We start from the raw sequence: 26,863 nt of genomic DNA, 5'->3' as shown, positions 1-26,863 counted from the left end.
TTAGCCGCGGGGTCGCATCATTGATCGCTTTGCTAAGCTCTTGATAACTTTATTAACGCTCGTAACTAGGGCTTCTCAGCTATTTATACGCAACACTTTGACAAAAGCCGAGGCATTCAGGCGCAAACAAGCGCCGGTTAATACAACGACTCGAAGGTCGCCCCCCCCCCCCCCCCCCTTTTTTTTTTTTTTTTTGTCTTTTCTAGAAGCCCGCTCCAATGGGATGAGAGCATATATGCGAGCAAATTGAGCGCCATCAAGGCGGGCCTGCACTTCGTCTTGCGCGCCGGCGAGCGAGCGCGCGGGAGCGCGGACATTGTATAACGCCGCGAAGCGTGTCGTTGAACACCTCCTAGCGTTTTTCGCAGGGGCGTTCACATTTCGCGTACATAACAGGCACGAAAGAAGAAGGAGCGCTGCGCGCTGCTGTTCTCTCGCGGAACAAGCATTTTAAATGAGCGTTGATAAGCGGCCATTACGGAGCCCAACCTCCCGAATGAACTCGGTAGCCGCCGGCCGCTTCGGCGCTCCAGAACAAAGAGGAGCGAGCGCATAAAGCGGCTCGCGCGTCACGTCCTCCGCAGGCAGCGCGGGGGACTTTTGGGAACGAACGAGCCGCGCCGCCTAAATGGCCCCGTCTGCGCGCGCGGCCCCGAGGCGCTTCTGCGCCACGACAACACTCGGGCGGATGCGAGAGTGGAGCCCGCGCAGGAAAATGGTGCCTGGCAGTTACACAGTGCCCATTTTATCAAGCCGGGTGATGTGGTGGTAAGCAGTTGTCTCTGCAGCAGCGAGCGGGCACGTATAACTGCTTGTGCGCGCGCAGGGACTGGCGCGCGCTTAATAACACCTGTGCTGGCCGGCTATGCGAGTGGCACCGGCGAAGAAGAGGCCCGAGATCGGGCGCTGCCGAGGTATGGCCGCGGGCGTGATTTATGTACTCCGCCGGTTCCGTCGCTGCCTGTCAGCTTTTAACAAAGTGGGCGCCGGTCTACCGCGCATTCGCATATATATGTGCCCGCCTTTCCCTAACAGCCGAATAAACGCTAGGCATTGCCACCGATGGCCATATAGTAAATGGCAGCTATCTAACGCTGCTGCTGCTGCTGCGGCTGTTACGAGCGCGTTGCGTGCCATCCGAGTAATCGGCGGCGCGCTCCGTCCGCGCAGCCCACATGTGGGCGCAGCCCGAGAAAGCGCGGCTGCTATTCGAATTGTCCGGTCCCCATAGAACGCTTGTGGTTCCAAGAGGTATTTGTTATCCCTAACGACCTTTTTAATAAGCGGTATAGAACGACTGCTGATGGCTGCGCGGCTGCCAACGAATAGTGGTGCCTGACCGTGAGAGTCCCACCGAACTTGCTGTTGCCGTTCGCGCTTTATCGCGCTCTTTAGCCGAAGGGTAGAACGGTGTGCGCACTTCTCGAGTGTGGCGAGATCATTGAAAAGATGCCTGTCCACCCACGTGAGGAGCGGAGAGGAAGAAATCTGCTCCGTTTCCTAGCGGTGGGTGTTTTATTAGCCAAATTAGTGGACCCATATCAGACCCTGATATATCAGAAGCTCATGAATTGCTAATACTAAGGTCGTTCCTACAGCTTCTGTCCTTGCACGCCATCCTTTCCACGTAATTGAGTGCTATGTACGTACTTGGTTCTCTCAAAGCGAGCTCGAGTTACTTCTTCGTGTTTGCGGCAGACGGTCGCCGAATGTGTGTTATATTATTGTAGTACTATGAATGAGAGTGATCCTTTGTTTTTATACACTTAAATAAATATTTGTCTTCATATTCAAGCTTGTTCAGTCGGAATCCGGAGCAGTATTTGATTATTTTTATATCTTCATACTTAAGCGATTCATCCGGCTGTGAACTCATACGCTGCGACAGCAGTTTCTCCCCCGACAACCCTATTTCAACTTGCGCAAAACTCCTCCGATCACGTGCAGCGTCCCCCAACTGCATGAAAGAATGATGATAAGGGCGCGATGACGAAGTACGGCGATGTCAATGACGATGACGTCAATGGCAGCAGCATGACGACATGATGACGACACGTCGCTGCTCCACCACTTTCAGTCTGCGTCGCTCACAAAACTTCGCAAAAAAAAAAAATGCAAAGCTCGAAAGTTGCGGAATAGCTCAGTGGTTAGCACGTTCCCACGCCAACTGCAGATTGCCGTATTGTAATGGGTTCGAGCAGCTGCGTCGGTGGTGGGCGAAGATGTTTTTTCTTCGCTACATGGGTGGAGAGTGAACCTGATGACGAGGAGGTTGTCTGACGACGACTCCACGGCGGCATGATGTTGACAGCTTAAAACTCGCAATTTCAGTTATTTCACGATCAGGCGGAAAGTCTTGTTTCGCACCGCACTGGGCAGTTCGCGACTTTTCACACTCACGCCACAGTATAGTGACCCTGGGGATCCGTACACATGCATGATGATCGAAGCGCGGGAAATGTTTTCAGAATTTTGCTCTTCATGCAGGTCTCATATTCGCAAAAACCTCTGAAGCTAGATTTGTTCGTAAGAGAAAATTTCAGCCAATCCTCATGCTGGACATATCATTATGGTGAATGCGGTCGGCCAATGGCAGAAATCACTTACGAACGAAAAGCTTTGTGAATTTGTCCCCAGAAGAGCTGCCGCCTGTCCTTAGCTTCTCAAATGTTGTTTTACTGCCGCGACCTTTTGTAAGTACGCTGAAGACTGCGTTGTCGCATTTCCTTTACGTGTTTATCTAAATGAAGAACCAACAGAGCGCCGATTTCATCGGCAGTGCTCACCTTACTCTACAGAATTTGTCTAGTGCTGCCGGCGCGTTGCCTATACTTCATTTCTACTTGCTGTCAAGCTATACAAAATCTTGGTTACGTCGCACGTATCTTTTTGGTGTCACAAAAAGAAGATTCTTATGGGCAAAGGAATTATCCAATTTCGTGTAAAGCGTCGTCCCCTTCCGGCAGCTTTTCGATCATTTTCATTGGCGCATGTAGTCTGAAACGCTCCTTACGTCAACTTTACTGAAAGAACGCTTCCCGCACTTCTATGACGCGCTAGCATATGCTTATTACTGGAGGCAGCGTGCTACCCAGATTGCACGGCGCAAGGCAGTTTGGGAGATGTTGTTGCGTCTCTGATGGACAGAAACGTTCGATGGTTTATAAGGCTACCTTTTTTGGTGTGACGAATGAAACAACACCCAAAACAACAAGAACAAGAACAACATCAACAAAAATCAATTTCTTCCATCTGTGTATAGAATGAACTCTAGCTATAACCCAAGACTTAAAAGCAACTTTTCGGTTACTTTCTTGAAAGTCGCTTAGTCATTTGCGCGTCTACTGTAAAGCCGTTTCGGAGTGAACGACCTTCTAACCCCGAGTATTAGCAGCCATCTTGACGCTTGATAGTGCACGCGTTCTCCAACGTGTGGTAAGAGAGTTTAATGGAGTCACATATCCCATTTCCTCGGGTCCGTTTACTGCTTCTGGTACATTCGCACTCGCTCACCCATGTTCCACGGCTCTATTCGAATGAAGCGAAACAATCTAAACTCTTCTCTCGAGAGGACACAACAATGGCTCTTTGGCCTTGAGCAAGGATAATTGTTTAAGAGTGTTTAGCGCGTACTGGGGGTGGGGGTTTCAAGGAACAGCAGAGACATATTCGCGAGAAGCTACGTGATTCATTAGAGACTGTAATTCATTTCAGCCGCCCCTCTCTCGAGGCCTCTGTACGCGAATGCGCAACCAAACGGCGCTGCTAGTGCAACGCGCACGCATGCACACGAGCTCACACGCCGCCGGCGATCCTGCGGCTGCTGCGAGCGGGGAACCTATAGCGTGCCCGCTCCGGAGTGCCTGTGGCGCAGGTCTCTCTCTACCGCCGAGACTGTGGCGACGCCGGCGGAGGAGACGCTCATCGGCCATTTGTCATCAGGGCAAATTGCGGCAATTAGAGGCGCCCCGGACGGCGCTGCTGCATTGGCCGTCGCGGCCGGCTGCCTGCCTGGCCACCGGTCCCTGGCCGCACTGCCGGCAGCGAGGCGCGGCGGCCCCCTTTTTTGGCCCATTGGAGCCGGGCCACGGATGGGGCCCCGGGCGTCTCCGAGCGCACGACAGCTCGCAATTCGGAAGCCGAGCGCTCGCGCGCGCCGATAATGGTCGTCCGGCCGGCCACGTAATTCGCGGTCCTGCCGCTCCGGCCATTGGCTGAGAAGAGCACGCGCGCAAGTCGAAGGCGCTAATGCCCGGCCTTTCGAGGCTCCGCCGCGGGACAAGTCGCGCGCCGTATACGGAGAGGCGCCGCCACGGCTGTGCGCTTTGCGTATGCCTTCTTCGGTCGTGACCGCATGAGGACCTTTTGGCGTATTCTTTTTTTGAGGGGACAACGGAACAGGAATCGCAAATTTCGCACGTTGCTGAATCTTGAGTATCGTCGGCTGTTGAACTAAGGAAAAAAAATAATTTCAGCTACGCAGCTGGGAGCCCGAATTCATAAAGCCACCCCCTTGCTCAAGGGGGGTCTGTATTAACGCGATAGAGTGAAGGGCGCCGTGTCGCAGAAAATCCGTTGTCGGCGTCTGGCGTCGGCGTCCAGTGAGCGAAAATAGCCGTATATATTTAGGCATATGTAAATGCCACGCCTTGCTATATGACATGCGGTATATGAGGGTTATATTGCCACACCATTCTATCACTAAAGTTTCTCATACCTTGTCTTACATTCTTTACAAAGTTATTCCTCGGGATTTTGAGAATGACAGCCCACAAATAAATGTGATGAAACAAAACACCGATAGCGCGTGCCTTTTAAGTTAAATCTTCTCAGACTGAGATATTAAAAGTGCTAAACAATAACAGAAAACTGAAAATGATCTAATTTTTTTGGGCGCGGCTATGCACTACCTCCGGGATCGGTCCACCCAAGAGGCCGCATTTCTACCAGAAAGCTCGCCTTCGTGCATAGCGTTCGCCGCCAGCGTTTCCCGGCAAACATAACGGTTACATAAGCTGCAGTTGCCGGGAAGCGTGAGAAGCCGTCAGGGGTCTTTGAAAGCTATCGCGTTAAAGGCGAAGCTTAAGCGTCCTCCGAATTTCTTTAGAGCACGTGCCAGCCATTCATGACAAGGAAGACAATGAGGCGTCGGCCAGCAGTGAGCGCTTTTTTGAGAGCAAGAAACTTTGTGATCCCAGCCACTCTTTCTTTGGCCTTATGCATGGCCTAAACTTACATATCCAACACGAGTCTAAGGAATAGATTACATGCGATCTCCGGAGAATAAGCTTTCCACGAGAAACATTATTCCTGCTAGTGTGGAACGCCCACGGCATGCGTAGGCGAAGCATCCTGCGGGTGAGGCCTCTCTGCAGGTTGCTTGACCATCGGCATCTTGCATGTATAGTACATGTTTAGTAGTACAATATCATGCGCTAAGGGAACGGGGCTCTAAAATTATCTGCACAATTGAAATGGCTTCAAGGACTGCAATACATTAACAGTACTGTAGGCAAATGAGCCGATAACAATGACCGCCAGTCATGGCACAATCCCCCCCCCCCCTTTTTTTTTTGTTTTTTTCTTCTAACTTTTGTCGTGCCCTTTCACGGAAAAGCCATTCAGAATTCGTCTGTCGCACAAGCCATTATTTCTCCATACGTTTGCGGTCCATGCGCGGTATTTTTCGAAGTGCATCAGAAACATACTCGAGTCAGATGGATTATTCGGCTAACCACTACAATTCGCATACCGTCTCGAGAAGTTTTAGTGGCGCCTTCTGCCGAGTGGCGTTACGGTGGAGGGCTACGCTGCCGATTCCTTGCTTCATGACGCGGCTCTTTGCGCGGCTTATGTAGTCTAAAGCCAGCTCTAGTTTTTGAATTGGCTTAGCCGAAGTTCGTGCGTTTATTCTGTCGGGCCGAATGAAGCTGTCGACGAACCTTATCTTCTTCTGGCGCAATAACTGTGTGTGTGTGTGCCTTCATGTAGAGATATAAGTAATCATTTCCCGCGATTGTTGACTCACGTAAGAAAAGAATAGCTTAGTTTTCCTCAACGCCATTGGTGAGGAGCGATACGTCACGTATTATAAACGAGGAATACGAAGCACGAACCTGCCGGAGGTGAATTCACAAAGCCTTCCGCTCGTGGCTTCTATCTTTATTCCTCCATCTTAGAGTATATTTATTCGCGCCTTAAAGATATGTTAAGTAATAAGCCAGACGAACTCGCCCGACATCGTTTCCGTAGTATATAGGATCGTGTGAGATATACTAGAAAGCAAGGTCGCGATTTTGTATCGCTGCCTTTTCTGATACCATTCGTTATCGCGCTTTATCAGTGGTCAGAGTGACGTTCCGCCCGCGGTGTAACAATTGGATCAGCTGTCCGTGAACGATGGCGGACAAGAGTGCCGTATAGAATCAAGCGGAAGGTTTCGCTATATTATACCGGCCCAACTCTACGCTCTGCACAACATGATAAAGCTACGCATATATTTGCTCCTTTAGAGTGAGTGCATGTCAGCGAAGTTTTAGATTTTCCGCGCCCATGGTAGCTATTATTTTCCAATCGCCAGATTAGCGGAATTACTAGGTGAATTAGACATTTTGCGTCTAATGTTATGCTGCGACTAAATCACAGCAATTTGTTTTTCAATTCATCCGGTAAGATCATACTTGCTGAAGGTTACTCGCCGGCGCAGACTGCATTTCTCGCTAAATTAATGCGACGCTTTCCAGCATGATTCACGAGATCATGGTTGGGCTGCTTGGTCGTAACTGTTATAGCTGTATGTAGAACAGGTTTTTAATCATTTGTGGCGTCCATTGGCTCTAAACTATTCATTTTTATTGAATTAAATTCGAAGGCATTATAAATAATAGTTTAAGAGTACCGCACTGGGTGTCGAGAGTCGGTGTAAAGGAGTGAAAATGGAGCGAACACCTCTTGAAACGTAGGAGACCAAAAAGAAAAAAAAAAAAAAGAAAAAAACAAGTGATTTTCCTTGATGACGTTATGCGAGCGCCATTAGCTTTGCTAATAGCCTTGAACAACGCTTCAGCTGATGAATACCCAAAAGAATAACCCCATAAAGCTACCTGGTCGTGCATTTTGCTTTTGTCATGCCATCAGAGACAGGATCATGCCACCACGCGCTGTAATTGACCGCTCTCGAAATGTATAGCTATCGCATACTAATGTCAATGCCGTCGCTCCCCCCCCCCCCCCTCTCCCTCCTCAGAGAGAAATAGTCTCTACGTTAGTGGGCTAAACGAATGACCACATGTCTACACAATGCGATGCTCTAACAACAACGAACTACTAATGAAGCCTTCAATACGAGAATTTCATCATTTCTGCATTCTTCCGAATTACAACTATACGACAGTTATAAATTGACCGTCTTGCGCTTGAGTACTTGATTGTGCGACGTTGTCCTCCCCTTCAGCCCGACTTCGCTAATACGTTCGCTATCACGATTTACCGGAGCATGACCTTATGAACCGTTGTGTAGCGTGCTAACTGCTTCGTGACATAACGCATGCTGCAGGCAGTATAGGTACTTAAGAAAGCATGGTCGGTACAATGTACCGATTATCATCACTCGATTCGATTAATTTCTTATCGTCTACCTCTCTAGACCGGCACGCTCCTGGTCATGACATAAGCAGGGCGCCGCTCGGATGACTGATGAAGCGTGAAAAGGAAAACAATTGCAATATAATCCGTACATTATTGCAGTCTACGTTGTTCGCCTTCGAGTTGCATAAAACGAGGTTTGCTTTTGTGGTTTCCAAATACATTTATTTGCGTTTCTTAGCTTCCTCCGGATAAGCTCAGCGAAGCGACAGAACGTACGCATAAAAAGAAATTAAGCAGACATTTGACGCGGCTTCCGCTAAAGAACGTGTACATCAATGTTAAACGAACAAGCACTGAACGTCAGAGGCGCGCTACGCTCGAGAAGATTAGTCATAGCTGTTTACAGGACTTGGCAAAGACTCACAGATGCCGCCGATCCATATATGCACAGCCGTAAACAGTGTGCACTGAGCCCAAAATAAGTTCAGTATATGTAGTAGGCTTGTGCTTAAAATGAATAAGTTAATTTTTTCTTAACAGGGGGTCAAAAGCAGGACACTGTGATGGATTGAAAACCATTTTTTCTGTCTGGCAGATGCGTTTTTATTAATTAATTAATTTATTTATTTAATGATATAAAGTCGTATCATAGCACGGATAAGTGGCGGTCATTCTCTCCGAATATCACACTCTCGAGTCATGCGTATCGCGTTTCCACTGCCTCTCTTGCTCGAAGCCATCTTGCACATGCCTTTAAGTGACCGGGTGTGCGCGCGTTCTGCGGACCACTATAGAAAGAGCTCGTGTACTTTGCCCATCTGTTCGTTCCCACTATTCAGCGCCGCCACCGACTTTCTTATGGAACATTACTGACGGCGCACAAGAAGCCGACACGGTAGCCCGTTCGTTCGTTTCGCCCAGCTATGGAAAGCCTTCGAGAGGCACGAGAAATCAGTCGGCGCATCGCGGCAAGCGGGTATAGTTTACGGCTCTCTAATCGCTTAAGGACCTGCCGCAGCCCCAGTAATGCGGTCGTTTGTATGCTCAACGGTCCGGACAAAAGCGGCAGATAATTAAGATAAGAAGCTGTTCCCGGGCGTAGCGCTCTCCGGGGTCTCTCCTTCGCTAATTTTTTTTCTTCTTCTCTCTCTCTCTTCCGAGAAAGCCGTGTCACAAAACTGGTTTTCTGGACATTGCCGCGCAAAGACACTTTCGGAGAGCAGAGCAGCGGCGGCGACAAATGAAGAAAAAGACAGAGTGTACCGAGTCAGAAGAAGGACCGCTAGCTGCGCTCGTTACTTTTGCTCTAGTATCTTCGCGATGCTCCTTTCAATACTCAATACTATCGCCGCGCGGCGCTCCGTATACTTTCGTCTCATCGAGAGCGCGTCGCCGCCTGCAGGCGTGTCGCGGGCATGTAGTAGAGAAGTCGGTGGGATTAGGCGCGATGGAGGCTTTGATGACACCGGCTCCCAGGGGGCCGGTTCAACTAAAAAGTTTCAAACAGTATCCTCGCAGACGGGCGGGTGGGATCCTACCTGGCGGTTCTCTTTGAGGAACCGCGTGATTTTCGTCGGCGTCCTCCGCGCGGCAGACTGAGTCGCTCGCTATCGCCCGCAGCATCGGCCGCTTGCTCGGAGATTCGAAGCCAAAGGGAAAGTCGCCTCAGGATGGAACACTGGGAGAGTGTCTGCGCGGCCCAGATGCATGCGTAATGCCTGTTAGCCGCGGCTGTTTGAGCCTCCAGAAAGCTGAAAACGCAGTTCTCGCGTTGTAAAGGGTTGCCTGTAAGCTAAACTTAAGCAGAACAATTTTTGTTGTTGTTGTTGTTGTTGTCCATTCTGTCCAACTAAGGGCTAACTTGCGAAAATCAGGACAATACGCACCGGTTTCTTTCAGAGTGTCTTTAGCCTTTACAAATAAGGGAACAGACGGGCGAACCACTCGCTTTCAGCTGTCGTCATTCATTAACAGTGTCGTTTGTCTGAGGCTAACTTTTTGTTCTCTATAGAGCCTTTAGTACGAATCTTCAGGCCCTACAATCTTTAGAGCCCGAGTCTATCGATGCAGTGAGAGTAGACGGAGCGTCAGAAGGACGGTGCGCGAGAGGGGAAAACTTAAAACGAACACTAAAAGGATAAGAATAACGCGTCAATATTTACGACAACGACAGTCGCTTCGGAAACGAAAATTTTCCACTTCTTGACTCAGTATAGTCTAGAAGATACAGCGCCAGCACTGCACTGATGGTAAAAATTGTGCTCACCTCCACTTGGTCCTTCGGTTCTGGAACCACGTTTTGACTTGGGCGTCGGTCATCTTGAGCTGTTTGGCAAGAGCTGCCCTCTCGGCGCTGGCGAGGTACTTCTGCTTGTGAAAGCGCTTCTCTAGCTCGCATATCTGCATGCGCGTGAACGATGTGCGCGGCTTTTTCCGCTTGGGTGGCGTCCGGTTCTGGTACGGATGGCCGATCCTCCGGGGCGGCACGGGAGGCATGGCGCTCGGCAGCCCGAATGGCACTGCAGTCACGAGAGGGGAAAAAAGAAAAAGAAAATATGCTCAACGGTACCATACCATGCTGCAAGAAACGCGGCGCATTAAGCACCAAGCGCAGTTCATAACCACCCGAACATGGCGTAAACAACGTCAGAGCTTCAGGACAGCTTTTCCGTGCATATTTGTATACGTATACATTTTGTTTTCCGCAGCGTTTCTCTTTACTGGTCTGAAAACTAAATAATAAAGAAATAAAAACAAGAAAAGGAATGAAAATGTCACCGCGAAGGTATCTGAAAGAGTCCGAGAAATGGTGCGCCGTTCCGGCCATGTGTGACGCCACCTGTGACGCCATCACACTCCGCCAATATAATACTTTTGGTGGGAGGGGTGCGGTGGTGATACGCCGGCGGAACACATACTATACTCACTATTTTTTACTGCCTCGCCATGCTCGCACTATTTCGCCTGGAATCGGTGCAAACTGACTTCAATTGTATCTCATGCTCTAAGCACTGTGTCACGTGTTTCACAGAGTTAATGACGGCCATACCAGCGTTTCACGAATTGAGAGTCGTCCCTGAACGGAGTTTGATTGTCTGTCCCATCAATACGTTCCACAGCTTTCTATGTCAATCTTCTGGCTTATAGACTTAAACTACCTTCCCTGGCTTCTGGAACTACCAACAACTGAAATCTCAGTAGAAGTCCTTCATAGTACAAATAAAATACCAGCCGTTGGAGGCGATGCAGTTGGCTTCACATCATCTATTTGAAAGATATCAAGACGTCATTCATGTGTACACTGATGGCTCCGTTACCACAGAAAGTTTAACATCGACATTTCACATTCCAGAGTGGCACGAAGAATATGCGTGTTGGTTATGTCATCTTTTGTTTTCAATGGCATCGGAGCTTGTAGTCATTTTTAGTAACCAACGGCTTCACAAAACTGTCAAAAACGCCACGTAAACGGGTCGTCATCACCGATTCTGTGGCGGCTCCTACGTGTATTGAAAATACCACTCCGGGATAGACGCACATGTATTCATGTGGGTTCCAAAAGTTCCGGAAAAGCGGCTCATGAGAATTTGGAAAGCCGCCTCATTCCCACGTCAAACGCTCGGCGCACGGCGAATATTACGAAGCGTCGACTGTCTCATCTGTATGTGTCGAACTGGTTCGCAGAGAGTACAAGGGAATATATATCTTGCATGCAATTGACCCACACCTTGAGTACCAGCTAGAGCCGAAGCCTCCACGATGCATCGGCACCCTCTTACATCGTCTCCGCCTCGGAAATGCTTACACCAAGCATTTGCTATTTCCAATTAAGCGTGTGTCCTCTGCAACACGTTCGTGCGGCCGCGACGACGAGGTCGTATTCCAGCTGTTCCTTGACTGCCCCAACCAAAAACAGACTTAGACAGCACCCTGAACAAGAACTGCGTTTAATTGACTCACATCAGCTTTTTTCACTTGCCAAGGGGTTAGGTCCATTGCCATCAAAAGTGCATCGTGCACAAAGCAATGAAAGCACAACACTTCTTTAATTACACTGGTATTTGTGACAATTATTGACTCTACTGTATCGTGTGTAATTGTTTCTAATTTGTGCGTCTGAAATCTGTATACTCCAGGCATCCGTAGACATTGTGTCAACGAGAACGCCTCGAAAGATAATTTTACTCTTAGCGTGCTACATGTTCTTCTGTTTAAGCATTACCTAATGCAAGAATTTATACTTTCTTAAATATATTATCCTATAATATTAATCAAGCGAAAAGATGCAGCCGTAACCAGCAAAGGGTGCTAACAACTCGTCTGTTTATATTTATGCAAAAAATTGTCAGCTCGCGTGAAACACCTGTTATATGCTGGATTTGGCTTCAATGACTTCAGGTGACAAATTATTTGTTAGTTGCAGCCTTTTTTGTCCTTTTACGATGTCTTAATGTATACGTCTCGTATGGAATAAAGGCCTTCTAGCTAAGCACCAGGTGGGTTGCAGCAAATCGCCGCATGAGTGTGGTTGCTCTGGTCAGAAGCACCTGGCTCCCCAGAGACAATAAGAACACTTGGTACCACGGGTTCTTTAAGGCTGAGTTGTTGCGTGTTGGCAGGTCATTCCATGGCTGTCCTATGGCCCTTGTTACAATGAGCACGCTAAATGGCGTACTTTTGTAAGATCGTCTCTGGACCTTGCGCTGTTGACTTAATGGAAACTTGGCTGCATACGGCGAATGCTTTTTGTAGATTTGCGGGGCAAATTGTGCATTTGAGCAAGTTCAAAACTAGAAAACGTCACAGAGCCCGTATTAAGCTTTAGCACTTACTTGGTATGCAATATTAAATAAAGCATCTAGCGTATATGTATACTTGCGCTTCTTGTAGTCGTAAGCTGTTTATAATTCAGAATAAAACGAAAAAGAAAACAGCGAAATTATGATGCATTGCCACACAAGTTAAGTGAAGGCGTGTTAAATATTTAAATGTATGCGTAAATTGACCTCCATTGTTTTTTCTAAGCCTCTAATACTGGTATAATAAGGGCACGCCGTACTTATTGTGTTTAGCTCGACGCGACTGAGCGACACTTCACACCACGTTCTGACTCCATGGACTTAGTGTCATGGCAGATTCGACACTGACGTAAGCCTAATCATGAGTATAGGTACGGCCTAGTGCTGGCGTCATTGGGCACGTGACAGCGCAGGCAATGGGGAGGAGGTGGGGCCACGTCATGAGTGTATAAAATGAGCGCGTTCATCACGTTCCGTGGTCTACAAACGGTATAATGCCTTTGCATTCCCACACGTAAGCCGTTTTAAATGTCGCTGCCGAGTTGTTTTTATTAACGTATTTATTTATTTTGGCTGGAAACAAAATTCAGCACACATTGAGTAACGGGAGCGAATACTAGAAGATACGGCTCCAGCCTCACATTTTGAGGGCCATTAATGAGAAACATAATTCATCGGACTTGAAATTAACGCAGCCCTTTTACATTTTGAAAAGAAGAGAGAGGAGGGAGTCTCCTCGTGTGGCACGTGCGCAGCAACGGAATCGGTATACACATCGTCCGGCCCGACGAGAGCGCGAGCTCAAGGTGCACACGCGAGGGAGCGCGAATTGACCACGGGTAGCCGCGCCCAGCCGGGCTTCATCGTTTAGCATGCACGGCTCACCGATTCGAGCCGCGCAAGGGAGAGAGAGGGACGCGTCACACTGAACGCGGCGGCACTCAGTGCGCGCAGTTTCGACGTGCGTTCGCCGCCACTTGCCGTGGCGCGCCGGGCCCCGAGTGCTCGGCCGAGTAAAAACTCTGATTACTTGGAGTGCTTACCGCTCTTTCGGGCCCAAAAGAACAGCTTCGCGAAGTGGGCATCCACATTCAGACACTAAGGGGGCGAGAGAGGGCGCGGTGCGCGCGAAGGTAAGGGAACAAAACGACGGGACACGCGGGGAGAGGAAGCAAAAAGGGAACGATGAACAAAAGCGTGCTCGGTGAGGAACCGGGGAAGGGAGGGAAAGGGGTGGGGAGGAGTGCCTGCGCTTGCGTCTGTTTTTCGCCATCCCCCCTCTTCATCCCTTCGCTCTGATCTCTCCCCCGTCCCTACATTCGCGTGGCGTGGCTGCATTTACAAGGCGGCCCCAGGCTGCATACAAACTACGCCGGGCCATGCAAATAGGGAAGCCTTGCTCCCTGCGTGGCGCGATTTCGCAACCCTCGGCGCGCACGCCTCCTCCCTTACGTTTTTTTTTTTTTTTTCCTGGTTTTCCGTTGCTTTGCGGGACTCGGCTCGCTTCCCCACCCGAGCGCACGCCTGCACACGCAGGCGCTGTGCGCAAAACAGGCGCCCCCTCTAAATGGATCCACAATGGTAATGGATACGGACAGCTCTTGAAATTAAATAGCGCTGCTCTCGATATTTTTCTCGACCTGGCTCGTGCACGATTTCGGAAAGCGGTAGTAAATCGGTGAAGCGAGGGGCGAAAAGGCCCAGTGGCTGTGCGCAGGCTACAAGTGCGGCCCATGCTAAGAGTGCCGGGAAATAGAGGGAAGGAGAAGAAATAGAAACTAAAAGAGAGTTGGAAGGAGAGAGCGAACGAATGTTACGCAGCCGGCGCAATTTGCATATCGCTGGGGTTGTGTTTTTCCGGCGACGGTGTGGGGAAGAACCGCCTGCTTTCTTCGGTGGACTGCGTGGTCGTCCGCTTTGACCAATAAAAGAGCGTTATACACTCTACATTCACTTACTTCCGTCTCTGTTCTCCCGAGATAGACGAAAAGGGAGAGAAAAAACACTTAGGCAGTCAACCGGCAATGCTAGGTGGGAAGACCGCTTCCCGCGGCAAAACTATAGTGTATAACGGCGCATGCCTCTGGCACACGCCTCACTGTGGCTGATTGCGCGAAAGTAAAGAGGCCCCTTTTTCGCCAAGAGCGATGCCTCGTTTTTCGTGGCCCTTAGCGGAGTGATCATCCGAAGGAGTGAGCTTTCTCTGCGTTCTTGTCGGTTTGTTTGAGACTGCGAGGAGCGGCAAGAGCTGAGCTGCAGCGCCTGATATTGGAATGAGCGCATTCTTTGGTGCGTAACCACCACCTTCCACTGGTCCTACGACACTATAGCGGGGCCTTTTGCGGCCGCAGCTTGCAGGGCGTGCGTTGCTGATCGTTCACAATTCTTGAGATACAATACAAAAGGTTAATAAAGATCAACGCCGTAAAAATTCATCCCTCACCGAGTTTTTCCATACACGGAATCGAGAAGTAAAGGTTCCCTTATGGGTTTTTCTTTCATTTCCAGTCCGTTCTCGAGATGAATGACTTGGAAAACCTAATGACTATACGTCGCTTAATAGATCGTCACTTCTTTTCCTTTGTTCTTCGTGATATGATACATACAAGCCAACCTTACCTGAAGAACATTAAGTATGCTAGATGTGCGAAATCTTCGAGCAACTTTCACTGTCGATTATACTTGGCCGTGGCTGCTTATCTCTATATGCTCTGCAGTTGTCGTATAAGCTATACCCCTGGACACGTGAACATATTCTATATTGACTCATGTGCTCGAGAAAAACAGGAAAAAAAAAAAACAACAACGCTTAAACTCAAATTCCGATAGGCTTTGTTTATGGCGCTGAAATCGACACAATGACGGGATTTATTGTGTAATGACTTACGAATTTTCAATTTCAATGTCGGGTAGCAAAAGCCAAGTAATCACTTCGCTAATGCTCAACAAAGACTAAAATGACCCAACACGGATCACCATGGCACTTACTAAATTTAACGCGACACGGGTAATGCTCGTACGCGCATTTTGTACAGGCTGGACAGATGTGGGGGCCGTCAGTGCGACCTTTGTGGTTAACGGCGCTTGCATGGCCATTGTGGGCGTGCCTTGTATATACATAGCTTCCTTTCGGCTGATCGCTGCTGTTTCCACGTAGTACATATTCAAAGCAAAAGGGGGAGTGTGTTAACGGCATAATATTTTCAATTTGTCACATGAATAACTGCTATTATCGCGCACAACCGGAAGGCAAGCCTCGTGGAATCCTCTGGTTGCTCGCAGCACCGTGCCTTCGGCGACAAACAAATGAATTATGAACGGAGTGCTCTAGCAACGAACAACAAAACAAGAACCTCGTGCCGGAGTGCCCTTTGAGTTTCATTCTGACATTTTGCGATTTCTAACACGAGCGATTTACTTACGCAACGATGCACCAAGAAAAGGCAGGCGGTTCGGGCTATATATATATAGACACGAGCTCTCATGTCGATGCCAGCGACATGCAGCCTATTCAACAGCAGATCTTCTTCACCACACATGACACAGACACGAGTGAAAACTTCGATTACTTGTAAGGTGGCCTCCGATATCAGTCTGCGCGCGTTGCGGACAGTGGGCTGCCCAATCTCGGAGATCATGTTTGAGGTATACCCGAAACGTGCTCGACCGCGCTGGAACTTCAGGTGTGTCATTCGCGTACCGTAGATGATGTGGAATATATTCATTTGAAGTGTGAGGTGCTCGTGAATACGGTACAGGTTTTTCTTTCGAGGTTTTTTTGTTCATTTCTTTTTAACAAATGCACGTAAATGCGTGTAAATCATAAGTGCTGTTGACTGCGCTCGCTTGAGCCTTCTGCGAGTTTATATGCGTAAACGTGCTCCCACTGTTACTTTTACTTGATATCTTTGTTTTTGTAATGCTTTTAGAGCTGACCTATATTATTGCTTCATGTATGGCTATGCCAATGACTCATACTATTCACTCATATACACCTTATTCCCTCACGCACAGAAATTGTGACAGACTCCCGAGTTTCAAGCGAATTTGTTTTGTCTCTGACGTTTTTTGATCATTGTCTTCGACGCTTCCCTTCGCATGGCAGAGTGCAAGAAAAAAAAAAAAAAGCAGTGTAGTGAAGGTGGCTTTCCGAGATAAAAAAAGGACGAAAAAGAAAGGAAAGGGAAGCATGGGGCACGACAGTTTAGGCAAAATCAGAGCACGAGGTTTGGTCGAAAAGAAGGACAAGACAGATAAAAAAAAAAAAAAAAGGAAGCGGCGATGTGGATGAAGAGGGGGGGGGGGGGGGGGGGGGCTGAACGCGGGACGGCCACCACTCGAGATTAGAGCGCTTCTTCGCTGGCCATCAACTTTTCGTGTTCTAATGTCCGCGCTGCAGCCGACCTGCGCCGAGTAACGCAATAGAAGGCGCTCGTTCTTCGCTTCGCCTCCATCCCCCGAGCCGAAATTCGCAGGCGCCCCAGCGGCGCGCTCTTCAGCGTCGCCGAGTCATTGTTTTTATGCGAGGCGGTCGTCGCAGCGCGCACGCACAACAAAAGAGAGAAGCAGCGGCAGCAGCGCATGGTACGGCAAGCGTGCGTGAGCCCGCCTTGTTAGAAAGTTTGCCCCGCAAACGTTTGCCTTGCCCGCGCCTCAATGGCTGGTTTCGGCGCGGAAATGAGACGGTTGCTGAACGGATGTGGCCGATTCTTTGTCGAAGGTTGCTTAAGTCGTTTTGAATTGGCGTCCGTGTTCCTCAGCTGCTGCGCGCGCCGGCGCTCTTCGAGAGAAGTATCTTTCTTCTTCTGATTTTCTTATTTCTTTTTTGCACGCACACACACACGCACGCACGCACACGGGGGAGCAAACGTCGGGTACTGAATGTGATCATTAGCTTGGACTGGCTTGGACGCGCGGTACATGTGTCGTGCACCCGGAGGCGTATATCTGCATGCCGCGGCGTTTGCCTGGCCAGCACTTGATGTTCTTTTTGCGGCCGCAGCTTTAGTACAATGGGCTCTATTATTAAAGCGCCGGGAGGCTCTGCTAAGAGGTTATTCGCATGATATGCACTTGTTACCTGGAAGCGGGGCACAAACGACCTTTTTTGTAAACCACGGGCCACGCCGCCTCTCTGTCTCTGCATTTGACTTTGCAGTTGTCGTTGTTGTTGTTGATGTCGTGGTTGTAAATTCTTTCAAATGCTATAGGAACGCACTGGCGAGTGAATTGTTGTTCGTCCAGCATGGAAAGTTCGTAAAATGAATTAGTTATTCTGCAGTCATACGGAGAGAGAAAAGATAGAAACGTTGAAGGGAAGACACGGAGGTCAACCAGGCCCCCGTCCAATTTTCCACCAGACAAACTTGAAAACCGAGAAAATAGAGGAAAACAGATAAATAAGAAACAAACAGTTTTACGGTCCTCAAGAGGGGTTTTGCGACGCTGTCATTATCCGTGTAAGTTACTTTGTGAGCAGGTTTCTTGTGTGGAAATATAACAATTAATGCAGGCGTAGGTTTGCAACATGTTCATTGTAGTTACTTAAATAAATGGCTTCCGTAAAAATGTCAGTTTAACACAATAATTATCCCGTAAGATGGCGCGTTTATCTTAACAAACTGTTGCAACATCTTCCTGCAATTGCCGAATTGACTTCGATCAAAGGCACGGGGACAACTCGTTTATTGTCTTCAGCCTCGTATTTAATGCATTTCGCAGTGTCTTCCACGGCATCTATAGTAAGCTGTTAGCTCTAGCGTGAACATGATGTTTTGTTATTTTCTCAGACGATGGCCAAGATGTGATTGCAACACGTCGATCTGAGAATTTAGGTGTTAGTTTTGCAAATCAAGCATACTTGAGGCTTTAATCAACGGCCAGACAACTGTGCCATGCTCAGCGCGAAGCTTTCTATACACAGCCAACAGATAGTGAACTCAAAGAAGCCAAAGGGGTATGAACTCCTCAGTGCGAGTGATTGGACGTACTTTGAATTCATGGCAATATTTGTGCTGCATGCCTAAGATCTAGAAAAACAATTAAAAAAAAAGATATCTTTCTATCGTGATAATAGTTTCCTCGTCGTATCATTAGCATCCTTGGTTGTTAAATATGGTCAAATTAGTTACTTTCATTATAAAAAAATGCGGTAACAAAACTGTAACTAGAACATAACTTCCTAGATATACTCATTTGAAATGGCCTTTCAGGTAAGTTAGCATATCCTCTCACTCTTCTACCGCGAATGCTTTTATGCAGTATTTCACAAGTTATAAATCTGCCACATTTCTTTCTCTTGAGGTACCTATAGTATCAAGTAAATTAGAACTATCATGTCTTCAAATGCACATCTTTTTTTTTTTTTTTTTAGCGTCGAGGGTGATCCCGACCTACACTTCGAACATTGGTAGCGTTCATTGCCGCAGCTGTGTTCTGTCATTGCGCCCTGTACAGTCTGTTGATATCGACGATATGTTATTTTGTGCTTGATCGGCAGCACCTTCGAGCGCGAAATGAGTGACGCCCGCCACGCCCTGTTACTCAGGTCCGGTGCGCGCACATTTGGCGCCCATGTCTCCGCCGGCATCTGCGGCCGCGTGCACCCATGCAGGCATCTCTCTCCGCGCGGTGGTGCGCATCATTGCGCATTTATGAGGGTCGCACTTGAGAGCCCGCTCTGAGCTGGCGACATTCGCGGCTTCTCCCCCCCGCCTGCAAGTGAAGGAAAAGCAGGGGCGACGCAGTATACGTAAAGAAAAAGAGAGAGAAACAAGAAGAGGCGCTCTCTAAAGGCGCATCTCTCTACCGAGAAGGCGCAATATGCCGAGGAGCGCAGGCGTATATCTATGCAAATGGGCATTCGGGGCTCATTAGTATACGCGTGAGGAATCAATCGGCGAGATGTAATATCCGCCCCAAACGGCACGACACACGCGCGGCGGGTCGGCGCCGACCACGACGCTGGAACGCCGGCGCCGCGCCGCCGTGGTGGCATCTCCTCCCGGCGTGGCGGCGGCGCAGCGGGCTCCCGCAGGCAGCGCAGCGAGCCGAGATGGATTCCGACGTCCGGGGCGGCGCTTCCCCGAACGGGCAAACGGCGCCGCGCGCTGAGCGTGCGTATTACGTGTGTAGACGAAAACGCGCGCCTGTTTACTTGGACAGAAGGAAACGCCGTGGCAAGAAGGCAAGAAGCGAACGCAAAAAAAAAAAAAAAAAAAAAAAGAAGCAGCGCAAGAAGATAGAAAAGAAGGGCGTTCTCTTTCTCGAGGGGCGAGATCGGAAACTGAGGACTTCTTCGTTGCTTATTCATGCCACGCAGTGACGATTTATCTGCGAGACCCCGGCGGGCCGAGAGCTCGCGCGCGCGCGCGCGCGCGCACTCTTGTCGCCTCCGAGCTGCTCAAGTGACAGCCGCGTTTACTCCGCCTCGGCGAGCACGAATGGGCCAATTTGTGCGCGGCCTATCTCTTGCTGCCGCCGCCGCCGCCGACGACGCCTAGAGAGCGCTCCTGCGGGCCGCGCTGAGCCCGGGGACGCCGAGGGTCTGACCCCCGCCCCTCGCGGCGGCGGCGGCCACAGCGCCGGCGGTCATGCTCGGCTGCTCCCTGCGCAAGGTGCGCGCATGTGTGCCCTGCTCTTCCTCCTCCCCCCCCACCTCCCGCGCGAGCTTCACAAAATACCGCCGGACACCTCACGCGGCTTCTGTTGGTATGCCTGACTCCGCCGTGACAAATATGCATGCGTCACTTTCGCACGGCTATCCTGATAGCGTTATACAACTATTCGTCGCAGCAGCCAAAAAAAAAAAAAAAAAAAAAAAAAAAAAAAGAGCCACGAATCTCCCGTGAACGTGTCAACTTCTGTCTTTCACTCGCACGTACTGACAAAGGGAGGGAAAGCGTGGGTCTTTCATTTCTCGTTTTAGGACAAGTTGCCGAGTGACGCCATGGCGACAATTTATTTCTTTTTGAGATAAAAAATAAATAAAAAATAAACGAACAGTGTTCGTTTGCCGCCGTATGCTGGCTTCGACTAAACAGTTCGTTACTAAACAATAATACTACATATACTAAAGGTAAAACGTCATACTAAACAAAATAGAAATCGTTGGATTATACTTTATAGCTAAAAAAAAAAAAGATAAAGAAAACGTGGCGACTCAAGGGTAAAAGCTCTTTGCGAAAATCTGCAGATGAACAGAGTCTGGAGATGTAGGTGCGCCAGTATGTTTCACCAACACGCACCAATAAGATACATCCGTGGTGCTTTGCTGTCAGTACTCATGAAGTCTATGACTCTAAATGAGGGCTTGAGTTGCGGTTGGCAAGTGAGAAAGTGAGAAAACACTTTGGCAAGTGAAAAAAGGCGATGTGAGTCAAGTTAATGGAGTTCTTTCTTGACGTGCTTGTCTACGTATAATGTGCTTCAGTCGATCGAGAAGTAGAGGATATACGTCCTCGTAGTCGAGGCCGCACGAAAATCCTGGAGAAAGACGCTCTTAGTTCAAATTAGGAAGTGTTTGGTGAGAGAGAGAGCGAGAGATTAACCAGATGTAAGTTTCCGGCTTCTTACCCTGCAAGTGGGTAGAAGAAAATTCAAGAGAGCCGGGGCACAGACAACGCGAGAGGGTGTCAATGGATCACGGAAGCTGATGACTCAGTTGGTACTAAATGTGGGGGTCCACTGTATATAAAATTTAATTTTGCTCGCTCTCTGTGAATCAACTCGACTGGTACGGCATTCTGTTGAGGTATCGTAAAATGGCAAGTCACTCTAGGGAGTCAATGAAGTACAGCTGACTTCCTTTATTTCAACCTCGGCGACAATATCGATTCGAATAATTCAATATTTCGAATTAACAGAGAAAGAGAGAGCAAGGAGAGGAAAGGCAGGGAGGTCAACCAGAAGAGCGTCCGGTTTGCTACCCTGCACTAGGGGTAAGGGAAAGGGGGAATAAAAAGAGAAAAATAGGGAGAGAATGAGTGCTCAGTACACGTGGCACGATGTACAGGGACACTATAGGCGGTCTCTTAAACAGGTGCACTTCAAATACTGTACTAATGCACGCATCGCTTTTTGTGCCAGTGACGGGTGTAGCCACGGTCCGAGTATCTTTGACTCAGAGAACGGCCTCGAGTCCAGTCGGTTTAAAGTTGTCCTGAGAGAGAGGCGTTGTACGTCGTAGCGAGGACAGGTACACAATAGGTGCTCGATGGTTTCCTCGCACATACAGGAGTCGCACATCGGGCTCTCGGCCATTCCCATACGATGTGAGTAAGCGTTCGTGAACGCCACTCCCAGCCTCAAGCGGATCAAGCATTTGTTCGCGGTAAATGTACCGTTATGGCAGTTGTGCTCGCTATCGGGCTTTGTGTATACTTGCAAGTCCGGTTTCCACTGCAAAACCTATGGCTGGCATTATAACTGTGGTCACGAGCAATTATGCGCCGAGACGAATTCAATGCAGCCACGGTAACGTGTCACAGCTGTAAAAATCTTTGTTGCCACCGCTACAGTCGTCCAAAACATCCGTGTTTCAGCGTACGCGGGATAAATTCTGGCTGTGTTTTTCGGTCAAGGGCTCACGCACTTCTCCGTCAGCGTGCCTAGGCAACATTGACATGAAAAAACATGCGTGAAAAACGGCTTTCTTTCAAGGAAAGAAAACTAGCAGTTGTACCTAAAGTGGTCGGAAACCGCACTTCGCATGAGAGTTTGCGATTGTTGACGGTTAGCAAGATCGTCACGTTAGTGCGACCAGTATTTTTAGTAGTCTAGCTGCTTGCGTGCTGCTCTATATACAGGGTATTAATTTTGAAGTTTTACGAAATTTTTCGATATCGCCTGTGGCAGGTAGCATAATTCTTATCATTGAGCTGGGTTATTCAATGAGGCAGACATTAGTAGCTTGAGAAATCAAAACACATATTCAACTAATTAAGAAAAATTGACTAATTAACTTCTTAGCTAATTACTTTACGACAAATATTGCAATTTACGAATTGTAGCCGGTGAGCTTGTCAGGCGTATCATTTGGAATGAATTTCCAGACTGACACCAGTTTGCAGATATATGCGTCATCAAACTCGCCGTAAAAATGCACTGTTGTTCCACTTACTTTTTCACCAAAATGCTGTCTTATACATTGAAGCACAAAAATAACTGGAACGCCCATGTATTTCGTCCCACAATTTGGGGAATAATATCTCGAAACTGGTGTAATCCTGGAAATTCATTTCAAGTGGATGCGTCTTGCAAACCCACCGGCTACAATTGGTACATTGCAATATGTGTCGTAAAGTAATTAACTAAGAAGTTCATTAGTCAATTGTTGTTAATTAGTAGAATATGTGTTTCGATTTCTCGTGCTACTAATGTCCGCCTCTTCAACAATGTCCGCCTCTTCAACGATAATAATTATGCTACCTGCCAGAGGCGATTTTTAAAAATTCCATAAAACTTAAAAATGAACACCCTGTATATCTTTCATTAGCCGATGTCGAGTTTATACGGTAGGCGACTGTAGCCAGCCACGTCGGGCACATTCGCACCGGAGCAAGTGGCATGTGTTGAATTTTGTTGCTCTAATATTAAATTTGAGTACGCTGTTTCCGGTAACGATGAGCCCGTTTGCACCTTGCTGACGTAAATTGTGTTTGCGTCCCAGCAAGAATGAAACGAGGCAGTATGTCGAAAAGGAAAAACCAGAAAATTAAAAATAATTAAAACATGAAAAGAAAACATTGTCGAAAAGGTGGAATAATCTCGCAGAGTTCCACGCTTTCGATGTGATAGTGCTCTTGAACATTTTAAAAAGACCGCATTTAACTCAATTACGTTTCTAAACATTCTAATGTTTTCATCGGCTCAACCATACGTCTATATCTGTACGACGAAGCTTACGATAGCGAAGTGCAATTTAAAACATTCTCGCAGCCTTAGTGCGGTGCCGGAAATCGAGCAGTATACGCTTTGAGGGTGGCGCACGACTTCTTATACGTCTCAGGCTGCGGGCCCCGGACAGTGGGCAACTTGACTCTTTTATGACCTCTTTGTTCCGTAGACATTCGCGAGCAGCTGCAAGATCACGAAAGCAGGCAATCCGCATTCGAGATAAACAAGTTAAGCGATTGTAGATTGCCAGTAATAATAGGCTACGTGGTATACCTGCTGTATTTCTCGCGTGAATTAAAGAGCTCAATGCTATAGTATATAGACTTGGCCCTCCGAATTGCATTCAGTCGTCTGATGGATAGAGGACGGCACGCTATGGCGGAAGGCCGACAACGTCCTGCTCCCCAACACACGAGCTGTGTATACATCCGTAATTAGTGCTCAGCTACCGAAGCCCATCGCTCGGTCGGTGGACGATTACCTCTCCAGCGACTTCCTCCATTGTCCCTTCTCTGGGTTGATGCCCATCAACACCTGCTTTGCGTGCCGAACATGCACGTTCCGTGGGACCATGATGGCGCTGTTGAGAAATATACGCCGCCTTTCCTCCATGTACGGCTCCATAAATATAATGCCTATACACCTCGTCTCTGGCAATGACGCATTCAGCTTGTCGAAGCCAAATACATGGCATTAGGCTCAATTTTATCCTGTACCATGTATTGGCATTAGAAACAACCTCACACGTGTCGCAAGTAAGGTTGGTAGTGGAAAACTTACGGTATTATACACGAAGGAATCTGCAAAGACATCGCTAGATATACCTCGGTACCACCGCGCGCAAAGGCTATATCTGTTTTTGCGCTGTATCACTTCTTCAATAAATTGTTTATAGCAGCTAGGCGGGCAACCGGTTCACTTGTACATACATGGTTTACATGCAACCAGAGCAATAAAATAACGCATTAAGGACAGAAAATCTTCAGGCGCATTTCGTATGCGCAGGGAGTAATAAGGAAAACGCCTGCGTCGGCGAGCTAGATTTTTTTTTCGAAAAACCCGAGTTGTAGATCTTTCATTGCACCGTGATCAGCTAGCCTACTATAGCTGCTAAAGACTAAGTAGCCGATGACAAGATAAATCGATCGTACGATTCCCATCAGTGGCGCGGCACAGAGCTCTGCTCCATGGACGCGGCAATATATTTGCAACGTGCTTATCGGCAGCGGTATATACGCATACGTACACACGAAGGCGTCACACGAGACCTGTCCGAACACTTTACGTGCGACGCGACTCGGCTAGCGCACGTATCGCAAAGCGCGATGCTATACTATACTGAGCTTCGAGCGCCAGAGAACACGAGGAAAAAGCGGGGCCAAATGTATCCGTTTTCTGTTTTTGCGCACACGCATTCTTCTCCAACTCCAATAAACTGCCGCACACGCCTCTCGAGCATGAGGCACGGCAAAAGGTCCGCAATGCCTGGAAATTGCGGTCCGTGATGACCGCCGCGCGGCGGCCGGCCTGCGAAGGCTCCTTCTCGCGCGAGCGCGTGTCCGCGATCAGGACACGAGCGTTGACGCTGCAATGCCTCGCAAGCGAGCGAGCACCAACGCACGCACGGCCGCGCTACCCGCGGCAGCCGGCCGCGCATGCCCCGAGCGAAACGCTCGCATCGATTATTGTCAGGTCGTAAAAAGGCATTCACGTCCTCGGCGAACATTAGTCGCCGCCGCTGCCGTCCGCAGAGCCGACGATCTTTGTCTCTTGTTTCTGTGCCACGTTCAAAACGCGGGGGGGGGGGGAAACGAGGCTTTAACTCCGCAAGATATCGATACGCTCGCAATGCGCCGCCGTCGACGCGAGCTCGTCCTTGGCGAGCCTTAAAGGCTTTCTCGTTTTCCCGACTGGCAACATTTGCGTGTTTATTTAATCTTCCTACGCATGACCACTTTCCTTGACAGAGTGCGCTCGCGGCAACAAGAGGGAGGGCTTCAAATGGTCGCTAATTGTCTGCCAACACGAAACGCCGGGCGATAGCTACACGCCGCGGTCGCCCTTTGCGCTGCGTCGAGTCATTTAGAGCCTCTCTCTTTTATTTTTTTCTCCCACTTGTTCCCAGACGGCAGCCTAACTGCCACCCGTTCTACACTTGTTTTCCTTGCGACCCTATGCACGTTTTCGCTCATTTTCAGAGGCTCTGTAATGGACGCTTTTAGCAGGCCCCAAGCGACGACATCCCGGATGGGTTCGCAGACGTCATTGTGCGCTGGGCATCAAAAGATTCCTACACCTGTGCGTTTGTGCGATGAAACACCTCGGTCGTTTACTGAAACATTTCAACAACTACGCGCCCATATATACCCGCGGAGAGGGAAATGACGACGGAGTCATTTTGCCTTATCTAGTAAAACATCTACCTCTCGCTCATTATGCAGCGTGTTGAAGCCAAGCTCTCCATTTTCGATAATAGCCTATACGCATTTGCCCTCATGACCACTTGTTTCTTTCTTGCTGACCCGCCGCCGTGACTCAGTGACTATGGCGTTGCGCTGCTGAGCAGAGGTCGCGAGTTCGATCCCCGGCTGCGGCGGCCGCATTTCAATGGGCGCGAAATGCAAGAACGCTCACGTGCTTAGATTTAGGTGCGCATTAAAGCACCCTAAGTAGTCAAAATCAATCCGCAGCTCCTCCACCATGGCGTCTCCCTTAGCACCAGTGTTGCTTTGGTACGTTACACCCCACGAATGAATCAATGAGTTTCTTTTGTTACTTGACAGGGTGGAAACTGCTGACACAGGACAGGGGTAACTCGAGGTCACTTTGAGGGGCCTTCGTCCCTCAGCAGACTTGACTGGCTGTCGTTAGTGTTGTTGATGATAATGATGACGATGGTAGCACCCCCTCGTCGCGACACAGCTGTTTCTTTGCCTTTTCGTTGCTTTCCTTATAGTCACCGAAGACGCGCACAGTCGGGCTAACCCAACAGAAGGTCTGCATGTTTTGAGCCGGGACGTTACACGGCCATGCCTTATAAGCAATGCGAACGCGTTAAGCGTTGCCCGCGTACCCCATTGAAATGTATGGGCTGTTAGACTTCCATTGTAACGTCACAGCTCAAAGCATGCTGGCGTCTGTTATCAAAGGTGGGGTGTCTCAGTCAATCCCTGTGCCTGTTCCATGCCCAACCATAGTGCGCCTTTCGTTGTAACTTGGGCCGGCATAATATAACAATTCTATACCATGCAATTCTATTCCTTTTCGCGCTTCGTTAATGCTCCAAGTGGTGCTCCGCCCAGGTTATCACCTCGGCCGGCCATGAACTGCGGATGATTAGAAGGGAATGGATTCGAGCGAAAGGAATCCTCACATTATACCAGCCCTGTTTTTCGTGTAGACGCCTGCGAACCAGACTTGTATGTAACGAATTACATTTAATTCATTTTTTGTTGTCAAATACATTTTCTGGTAGTTTTGTAATTGATTAGTTACGTTCTTTACTCGGTAACGCAGACTATAATTCGATTATTTTCTTTCAGCAAGCAATTGCATTTAACCAGTTACTTTGTTGACGAGAC

At 48.7% G+C, this 26,863-nt stretch overlaps 1 protein-coding gene across 2 annotated transcripts in view; it reads right to left on the bottom strand.

The window, feature by feature from the left end:
* The window catches only part of LOC119464270 (T-cell leukemia homeobox protein 3-like), a 71,025-nt gene that overhangs the window by 27,253 nt on the left and 16,909 nt on the right, over nt 1-26,863 (bottom strand). For both annotated transcript variants that reach the window (XM_037725180.2, XM_037725187.2), the window contains exon 2: nt 9,854-10,106. In XM_037725180.2, coding sequence (XP_037581108.1) covers nt 9,854-10,106 — 253 coding nt within the window. The remainder of the gene's footprint in view (nt 1-9,853; nt 10,107-26,863) is intronic.

This window comes from Dermacentor silvarum, chromosome 1 (assembly GCF_013339745.2).
Source record: "Dermacentor silvarum isolate Dsil-2018 chromosome 1, BIME_Dsil_1.4, whole genome shotgun sequence".
NCBI lineage: Eukaryota > Metazoa > Arthropoda > Arachnida > Ixodida > Ixodidae > Dermacentor > Dermacentor silvarum.
Note: the sequence above shows the minus strand (reverse complement) of the source record. Positions and strands in the feature narration are given on the sequence as shown.